We start from the raw sequence: 10,471 nt of genomic DNA, 5'->3' as shown, positions 1-10,471 counted from the left end.
GCTAGCGTCACATATACCAATTTCGGTAGTACGGTACGCGAATTAATGACGAAGGTATGAGACTGGTGCAAACATGATAATCTTGAAATGCGTGTCATGTAAGAACATGACTACATGCCACGCTCATGATGTGCTGGCGGCCTTTTCACTAGCGTCACTTAAACCAAATTTGGCATTACGAGACAAGAATGAATGATGAATGTATGATACTGGTGCAAACATGAGAAGCATGAGATGAATGTCATGTAACAACATGACTACCTGCTACGCTCATGATGCGTTCGTGGCCGTTTCGTTAGCTTCACATGTACCAAACTCGGTATTACGCAACGTGAATGGATGACGTAGGTAAATGACACAACCTTACATGATAATCACGACATTCGTGTCATGTAAGAACATGACCACATTCATGCTCATGATGCGCTCGTAGGCGTTTTGCTAGCTTCACATGTGTCAAATTTGGTATTACGTGGCGCCAATGGAGGACGAAGGTATGTGACTGGTCCATAATGATGATCATGCGATGCGTGTCATGCGAGAACATGACTACATGCCACAGTCAAGGAGCCAATACATTTCAACGTGACGAAATGCTCGTGCACGCCGGCGTTTATTTCGCCGCGTCCTCCCTAGTAAAAATCAGTGGATCTGCCCACTGACCTTCACTGTGGGTCTGCATGCCATATACTCGCCGGCGTGGGCCGCGCTGCGTTGCTTTGACGCATGCGCATTTGAGCGCACACGGCGTCCCTCCCCCACGAAGAGAGGCAGATGCGGTGCTGTCTAAGTAATGTCATCGGCGAGAAATGCAGTATATCGCATATCGCGCTGGTTGCCACCGTGCCGCGCCGACGGACGCTGGTCGCACCAGTCGCGCCTGGCGTCACACTACAGAGTGCTCGCGTTTTGCTAGCGTTGCGTCGCTGCGCTCAGCTTCCGCGTGCTTCAACGTTGCGTTGGAGTATATGGAGCCCTTCAAGACGCGCTCGCCGCCGTTTCGCTAGCTCCACATGTACCAAATTTGGTATCACGGCGAGTGAATAGACGACGAAGGTAAAAGACACATCCAAACCTGATAATCATATTATGCGTTTCATATAAAACATGACTACATGCTACGCTCATAGCGTTCTCGCGGCCGTTTCACTAGTTCCACGTATACCAAATTTGGGTATTACGTGACGTGAATGGACGATGAATGTAAATGACACGTGCAAATATTGATAATCATGATATGGTTTTCATGTAAAACATCACTACATGCTACGCTCATAGCACGCTCACGGCCGTTTCGCTAGGTATATACATTACATATACCAAAGTTGCTATCAGGTAATATCAATAGATGACGAAGGTAAATGAAACGGCCAAACATGATAATCATGACGTGGAATTCATGTATGGCATAACTTACCTCGGCCTCTTAAAATTGTGCTGATTTTAAAGTGACCTATCACCCTTCTTGATTCGTGCTTCGCATATAATCAATTCCCAGTGTACGTGAGATCTACCAAATTTTTTTTGTGCTCTTCACTTCGCGTACTGTTTTCGTAAATTGCTTCAGACAAAAGAAAACTGGTTGGAATGCTTCGCAGCACGTTTGCGAGAAAATTGTTTTTCGGCTCAAGAAAGTGAGTCAACGCTCGTGTTTTTAAGTTTTCTTAGTGCCGCTGCATGTAATAATTCATTGCATGAGTGAATTTTAAGTGTGAATACACTTTATAAGCGACCCCAAACCATCCACCGCCGTCGGCGGCGTCCGCAGTCTTCTCTCTATCTTTAAAAGAAAGAGGACTTGGTGGGCCGCAGCGCGACGCTCTACCGAATAAGCCACGGACGCGACGCTGATATCGGTGTCAGTAACGCGCCTTATACCCCTCCCCCTTCGCTCGCTCCTCCGCTCTCCTCACTCGCTGCAGCTGCGCGCGCACCCCTCTCTCTCACGCGCCGGCCTTCTCTCTCAGTCTCCCGTCGAGAGCGGGTCGTGAGGGGGAGTAAAGTTAAAATCCGCTGGCATTCGCCAGTGAGTTAACGTAAACTCCCCCGTGTGATCAAATTGTGATTCCCAGGAACCATTACACCGTAAAGGCACCATAGTGTGATTAATAAATATATTAGTGCGAATTAATAAATACCCCTCATAGCATCACCACGTGTATTCGCACTTAACCATGTTCACCCTCGGGGAAATGCTTGGGAGTTTTTTTTAAAGTACAGCTTTGCTGAATATCGTGATATGGGCTGTTTGCAAATTGCCTAAAGCTCTAACGAGCGCAACAAGACATAAATGGTGAATCTAGAAAAACGTTTGCTAGCTAAAGCTAGGACGTAATTTTTGAGTAAACACGTCTGCCTCGTTGACTGCTTGCATGAAATCTCAAATTTCTCTGTTTTTGCTGTTAGAACTGCTTGTTGGTATTTTCTTGAGAGAGCAATGTACAGTGTGTAGAAGAAAACTAGTGCGAAGGTGGGATATAAACTGAGCCACCACTTTTTCTCTTTTTTTTTTGTTCATGCCGGAATGAAGTGTGTGTCCAAGGACGAGTGCTGCCGTGTCGCGTTGTGCACTGTATTTGTAGTTGTGTGTGTTTATTGCAGTTTTACTCTTCTGCAGGTCTTCTTATAATGTTCCCTGTATGTTTATTTCTTGTTTGTAATTTATGATCATGGTATGGAAGCTGTATTTCTGCGTCTTATAGTGCAATGAACCTCTCGTTGTGCCTGCATTTTTGCGCTGCAGCTCACACGAAGCTCATTGGTGCATGTAAACAACGCGTTAAAAAATTAAAGTATGGCCTCAGAGACGAGCACGCACGTAAACGTGGTCTTGAAGGCTGTGTATTATTCCTAGTCACCACAAAATTGCCTTCGAGACATCGTTTTTTTTTGTGGTCTCTCATCTCTGAGTCTGTGAAGGTTCCCAACACCAGCTTGGAGCACTGCGAACCGAAGCCAGCCGCCGGGACCTATGGGAGGGTCCTTTCTCAACTTTATATGTTACTCTACGGATTCTCTTCCGACTTTGGTAGGCTTGGGTCCATTGATGACGTAAGTTTTCGGTGGCGCTGTCTCTTATTTGACGCGTGTTGCAGCATGCTGCCGTGTCACGCCAGCTGCGCCGGTTTGCGCGGAGTGTGTCACAACAGATGCTTCACAATACAACATCAATTTTCGGAGTTTTAATGCGTGGTACAAGCGTTCATTGCCATTCGTCAGAACATGTGATTATGATGACTTCATGGTTTACAATCAGTCAACCACAAGAAACCGCACTGAGAAGTTACTGTGCCTATTTTCTCAAGGCCACGTAGGGGGTACATAGCAAGTTTTAGAAGATTTCTTGTAGTAAGTGTTTCAAGTAAACAGAAGGAGCAAGACATCGCTATCACGTTCAACATTCAAAGGCAAAGCTCAAGGGTTCCCTAATTTTCAGTGACTAATCGCAGGTAAAATTTGTCTGGAACTGAGATGCACATTACCTTGTCGTTTAATAAAATGCGAATCTCGTATTGTGCTTATATTGTGTAAATGTTAGCCTGTGCCTCTTATGTGGCGATATAGGTGACAAATCCTTTGTGATCAAAATATTATGTAATACGAAGGAACACGTGCTTCATTATTGTGGACGTGCTAACTAAATGCAATTGCATAACAGTTTTTTGGGTGGATCGGTGGGAGTAAAGAGAGAGGGAGATAAAGATGCAAGGAAAGGCAGGGAGAGGTGGGAGTAAAACCTCCATATTGTTCTTTGGTGGGTGCGCCAGCTTGAGGCACGTCGCAGACATAGTTTGGCTGCCAAGCGTATCATTGGAGCTCCCCGAGGCTGTGCATGCAAAAAATAATCTCTGTAACATTTCAATACAACTAAAAAAGAAAATTTATGATCAAGCGAAATAGGGTGAATGTTTTGTATTAATAGATGTGACATACATTGCTGAAATCGTAGGCCTCTTTGAGTGCTGGCGTGTGTGTAGTGCAGGATAGTTTTTAAGAAGAGAAACGCCTGAAAACTACATCAACAATGAAACCATTGAAGTTATCTTTATTGTCGGACTTAACACTTGCACAGCAGAGGAATTCAGCTCATCGGCCTGTTCAGGTTAAACAAGAAATCAGGAACTTTGCAAGCAGTTTTTCGAGATGTGGAACTTTGGAGAGGTGCCACACAGTAAGTCGTAGATGAATTCACAGCACTCATCTCTTTCGTTAATTTTGCTTTCTGGTTTCCAAAGTGTACAGCCCGCTCCTGCAAAAGAATACGGAAACGATGGTTTCAGTTATTCGACTTTACCATATTTTTCTTGCCCAGTAAAACCCCGCCATGGTGGTCTAGTGGCTAAGGTAGTCGGCTACTGACCCGCAGGTCGCGGGATAAAATCCTGGCTGTGGCGACTGCAGTCAGCGGCTGCGGCGACTGCACCCCAGGTGGTGGAAAGCTCCGCAGCGCTCCACTACAGCGTCTTTCATAATGATATGATGGTTTTGAGAAGTGAAACACTACATATCAATTAGTATTGCCCGGTAAACTAACTTTCAGCTTATGCCTAGGTCGCAATACATTGGTGTTCCTATTTCGGCATGAATGCTTCTTTGTTGAATATATTTATTATAAATTTACGTATATCTAAGTCAAACGCGGGGTGAAAGCTCCGGAAAAGTTTTGGTTCTGGATGAGGCTGACGTTTTTGCTACTCAAAAGCTTTGTTTCTGAGAAATTCGTGAAAATTTCTTCCTAACCTAGTGCTACAAATGGTTGTCCATTTCCAATTTGTTATTTTTATTGCAAGAGCAAGTATATGGATAGTTTCGCCTGTTTTTTTGTGCGGTTGCCGCCACCGTCCTTCACCGTATATGTATACGTGTCTATATATATATATATATATATATATATATATATATATATATATATATATATATATATATATATATATTTATATGTATATATGTGTATATATATATATATATGTATATATGTATATATATATATATATATATATATATATATATATATATATATATATATATATATATATATATATATATATATATATATATATATTGTCGCAGTGCAACGCACGCGAACAAAAGATGACAGCAGCTTACGGCAGCGAAAAGAGCGTATTCAGGATCAACTGTACAGCAAGATGCCTGCTTCATGGTCGTCCCGAAAAACCACTTGACCCACTAGCTGGAAACTACAAAACATTCCTATCATCGTTCTTTTTCTTACAAACACGTGTCACTTGCCCCTCCTTTAAGAGCATCGCCCCGATGCTGATTCAGACGCACAGTATTTTTTTTTTAACGTGCAGTCAGTCACTCACATACGGCTTCATACGCACTACATGAACAAGTTCAGGCTGGTGCTGCCGACGCCTCGGGCATTGGGGACTGTCGGAGACAACCTCGTAGGTGACGTCACTTAGCTGGCGCGATACTCGGTATGGCCCGAAATATCGCCTTAGCAGCTTCTCGGACAGTCCACGTTTTCGTACGGGTGTCCAAACCCACACTCTGTCACCGATTTTGTACGTTACAATTCTATGGCGAGCATTGTAGTGGCCTGCGTCGTAGTCTTGTCACTGGTGGATCCGTAAGCGGGCGAGCTGCCTATAGCTTCTTCCGCGCGTTCAGTGAACACGTCAGCGCCTGTGTCGGTAGCGTCCCATTCCTGTGGCAACATCGCATCCAGCATAGTCCGTACCTCCCGTCCATGAACGAAGCTGAATGGAGTCATGCGAGTCATCTCTTGTTTAGCCGTATTGTATGCGAACGTGATATAGGGTAAAATTTCGTCCCAATTCTTATGTTGGACATCCACGTACATCGACAGCATGTCTTCAATCGTCTTGTTGAGGCGCTCTGTTAGTCCATTTGTTTGCGGGTGGTACGCAGTGGTCTTACGGTGAGTCGTTCCACTAAGCATCAGGACGTGGTCTAAAACAGCTGCCGTAAATGCTGCTCCGCGGTCTGTGATCACGATAGTCGGGGCACCATGGCGTAGCACAATATTTTATATGAAAAATCTCGTCACTTCCACTGCGGTGCTCTCTTAAATAGCTTTTGTTTTGGCATACCTGGTTAGCTAGTCTGTTGCGACTATAACCCAGCGATTCCCTGCAGTAGAAGTAGGAAGGGGTCCCAAAACATCCATTGTTATCTGTTCAAATGGTGTACGTGGAACCTGAACTGGTTGCAGCTGACCAGCGGGTCTCTGGAGGTGACTTGCGTCGCTGGCAATCGATGCAAGTATGAATGTGGTGCTTGATGGTTGTTGTGAGTCGGGGCCAGTAGTATCCCTGCTGTACTCTTGCCAATGTGCGAGTGTAGCCTAAATGGTCAGACGTCGCCTCATTGTGACATGCTTGAGCACTTCAGTTCGAAGGGGTGCAGGAATAACGAGCAAATAGGGAGCTCCGATGGATGAAAAGTTTCTTTTGTAGAGGACGCCATTGCGTAAGCAAAACGACGATAATGTCTATGGAAAGACTCTAGGTGCCCTCGAAAAACGTCCGTCCACGTAATTATTCAAATCAAGCAATTCAGGGTCACTTCGTTGTTGTTGGGCAATCGTGGACGCGTCGAGAACACCAAGGAAAGCCATATCGTCGTCGTCAGAAAGAGAAGCTGACTGTACTGGTGATCGAGACAGGCAGTCGGCGTCCGTATGGCGCTTCCCAGACATGTGTATGACCGTCATATCAAACTCTTGTAACTTCAGACTCCACCGTGCTAATCGGCCGGTTGGCTCTCTTAAATTAGTCAACCAACAGAGGGAATGATGGTCACTTATAACTTTTAAAGGGCGGCCATACAAATACGGGCGAAATTTCATAACTGCCCAGACCATGGCGAGGCATTCTTTCTCAGTTGTTGAATAATTGGCCTCCGCGTGTGTTAGCGTCCTGCTCGCGTAGGCGATCACTCGTTCCGTGTCTTCTTGCCACTGCACAAGCACAGCTCCGAGGCCGACATTGCTTGCGTCAGTGTGAAGCATTGTTGGCGCTTGTTCGTCGAAGTGAGCAAGCACTGCAGGTGTTTGAAGACGTTGGCGGAGGCCATTAAACGCTGCTTGCTGTTCGTGATTCCACTCAAAGGTGGCGTCGTCTCTAGTGAGGCGAGTTAACGGCGACGCAATCCGTGCGAAGTCGGCGATGAACCGGCGATAGTAGGCGCATAGGCCCAGAAAGCGCCTGACAGCTTTTTTATCGGACGGTACTGGGAACTGTGCCACGGCCGCAAGTTTTTCGGGATCAGGCCGAACGCCGGTACAGCTGACGACATGACCAAGAAACAGCAGTTCTTCAAAACAAAAGTGGCATTTCTCTGGTTTCAATGTGAGGCCTGCGGAGCGTATGGCTCGTAAAACAACTTCTAGCCTCTTGAGATGCTCGTCAAAAGTTGGGGAAAACACTATGGCGTCGTCTAGATAAACTAAACAGGTCTTCCGTTTTAACCCTGAAAGTACAGTGTCCATGAGCCTTTGAAAGGTAGCGGGCGCTGAGCACAGACAGAAAGGTAGAACTTTAAATTCATATAAACCATCCGGCGTCACAAAAGCGGTTTTTTCCCGATCCCTTGGGTCTACCTCGAATCTGCCAATATCCACTTCTGAGGTCCATTGAAGAAAAGTAGCGGGCGTTTCGAAGCCTATCGAGGGAGTCATCAGTACGTGGAAGCGGATACACATCTTTCTTAGTCACTTGATTCAGCTTCCTGTAATCCACGCAAAAACGCAGGGTACCGTCCTTTTTTTTAACTAATACTACCGGCGATGCCCACGGGCTCTGTGATAGCTGAATCACATCATCTTCAAGCATTTTAGCGACTTGTTGCTGTATCACTTCCCGTTCCTTTGGAGCCACACGATAAGGATTCTGGTGTATAGGCCTTGCATGCATCGTGGGTGCTTTGTTAGCGGCGTTCGACCGACCCGTGATGTCGATGAAAAGCAGTCCTGGAATTCAGCTAGCAGCTCAAGAAGTCTCGTTCGTTCGTCCCTTGACAACGTAGTACCAACGTCAAGATTAAGTACGGATTCTTCTTGAGGTGCTTCGTCTAGGGCCGATAAACTGCCTTTGATTTCTGCAGTAGTGTCAAAGTAAGCGACGGCTGTACCCTTCGGGAGGTGTCGGCGCTCAGTGCTGAAGTTAGTGAGCAGCAAGTTTGTGCGTCCAGCTGTGACAGTGACAAGACCTCGAGCGACTGAAATACCGTGGCTGAATATCAGTGAGCTTATTTGGTCAGCAATGCCGTCGCCGTCAAACGGCTCATCCCCAGCCACCGAAACTAGCGTACACGATCGTGGCGGAACGACCACATCGTCATCCGTCAGACGCAAAGGCCCTGAACAAGACGTATGTCTCGGCTCTGAACAATCGACTAAAGTAGGGCTGTTGTTGCGAAATGTAATGACACTGTCAGGGATGTTAATGACGGCGCCATGTTCTCTCAAGAAATCCATTCCGATAATCAGGTCTTTACAGCATGAAGCGAGAACGACGAACGTCGCCACGAAAGTAGAGCCACCGATGTCGAGCCTTGCTGTGCACATTCCGACAGGCATCAGTAATTGGCCGCCTGCCGTCCTTAAGTGAGGTCCGGTCCACGCTCTCTTTACTTTCTTGAGGCGCACGGCAAGGTCATCACTGATAATAGAGAAGTCAGCCCCGGTGTCGACTAAAGCTTTGACTTGCTGTCCATACACAAGAACGGTAAGGCCTGGGGTCACAGTTTCGTCGGTATCACGTCTTGTCGGCTTTACAGCGTCCTGAGGTGGGAGTAATGGGGGCTTTTTTTCTTCGTGTTGACAGCCTGCAACCTTACCCCTTGAGGTCACCGCCTTCAGTTTCCCCGGTGTGGGCTGGGTGACCTCGCTCCTCTGGTGTCGGCAAAAGTGCGGCGCTGCAACGAAGGTGACTGGGCAGGAGAAGGAGAGCGTGGTCGATGTCAGAAGACCGGCTCGTAATCAGTTGTAGTCTCGTCATCATTGTTGCGGCGGCCGTCGAATGGGTGTCGAGGTACCGAAGATCCTTGAGAACCGACATCGCCACGGCGGGATACGTACTCGTTGGCATGTCGAATGTCAAACCGTGGCCTGAGAGGGCGAGACGGATCGGCACGGTGCCAGCAATAGCGGGCTATGTGGCCTACACCTCCGCAGTTGAAACAGAGTGGACGCCTGTCGGCAGTGCGCCAGGTGTCTGTTTGGCGAGGCTGTGGTTGCCGTGATGACTCCTCACGCGACGAAGGCCATGGCAGGCCAGAAGACGACTGGTCGTATGGGGGCTGGATGGGTGGGCGCCACGATGTCTCCCCCTGTGGTGGTGACCAAGGAAGAGTTGAAGGTGGCGGGTAGTATGAAGGCTGAGCAGGTGGGGAGCTTCGAAGGGCGGCGGCGTATGTCATGGACGTTGTTCGGGGGCAGGATCAGCTGTCGAGAATGCTTGGCGTATTTCGTCACGGACGACTTGAGCGACAGATGCCATGGGTGTATCCACTACCGGAGTCCGCAGCCTTTGCAATTCTTCACGAGCAATCTCTCTAATCATGTCACGTAAGGAGCTATGACTGTCAAACGTCACAGCGGCGGCCTGAATTTGGGGGCTGCTGCACAAGCGGTCATATTGTCGGCAGCGTTGGTGAAGGGCCCGCTCGATAGCCGACGCTTCTTTGATGAAGTTCTCTACAGTGCTTGGCGGGTTGCGCAGAAGTCCGGCGAACAGCTGCTCTTTCACGCCACGCATGAGGTAGCGCAACTTCCTATCTTCAGTCATCTGCGGGTCAGCCCTCCGAAATAAACGTGTCATGTCTTCGGCGAACATGGCAACCGTTTCTTTGGGTTTTTGGACCCTTAGTTGGTGGGCGCGGTCACGTCTGTCGACATTGACAAAAGTTTCAACCATCTTCTGGTGAAAGTCGGTCCATGTGGACAGGTTGCCTTCTCTGTTCTCGTACCAAGTACGAGCGCTGTCATCGAGATAGAAGTAGGCCCAGCCGAGCTTTTCCTGAGCAGACCAGTGGTTGATCTTCGCAACACGGTCATAGTGGTCTAACCAGTCTTCTACATCTTCGTGCGCGCCACCACCAAAGCGTTTAGGCTCCAGCGATTGAAAAAAACGTTACCTGGGAGGAAGCGGAAAAACTGGTGACGAGAAGTACAGGCTGGGGGCTGGTGTTAGCCATTTCTAGATGTCTGGTAGAGGTTTTCTGCGAGGGGTTGCAGTGTGGAGGAATACCTCGTAGCCGACGACTGAATCGATGGCCAGGGGTTGCAGTAGGCACGTCCGGGCTGGATGAACGGCTCCCAAAGCATCGGGCAGCGTCGCGGCCCGATGCTTCACGTGTCAATATATATATATATATATATATATATATATATATATATATATATATATATATATATATATATATATATATATATAAAGATTGAATAAAAAAGCCGCGGATGCTCGGTGGCCAGCTCGTC

The 10,471-nt window shown here is 47.4% G+C and overlaps 1 protein-coding gene across 1 annotated transcript in view; it reads right to left on the bottom strand.

Moving 5' to 3' along the window:
* Window positions 1–4,012: 4,012 nt before the first annotated feature.
* Window positions 4,013–10,471, bottom strand: part of LOC119169452 (uncharacterized) — a 54,200-nt gene continuing 47,741 nt past the window's right edge. The window contains exon 5 of the mRNA XM_037420516.2: window positions 4,013–4,249. Coding sequence (XP_037276413.1) covers window positions 4,116–4,249 — 134 coding nt within the window. The 3' untranslated portion in view covers window positions 4,013–4,115. The remainder of the gene's footprint in view (window positions 4,250–10,471) is intronic.

The sequence above is a fragment of the Rhipicephalus microplus genome, chromosome 2 (assembly GCF_043290135.1).
Source record: "Rhipicephalus microplus isolate Deutch F79 chromosome 2, USDA_Rmic, whole genome shotgun sequence".
In the NCBI taxonomy this organism is placed as follows: Eukaryota; Metazoa; Arthropoda; class Arachnida; order Ixodida; family Ixodidae; genus Rhipicephalus; species Rhipicephalus microplus.
Note: the sequence above shows the minus strand (reverse complement) of the source record. Positions and strands in the feature narration are given on the sequence as shown.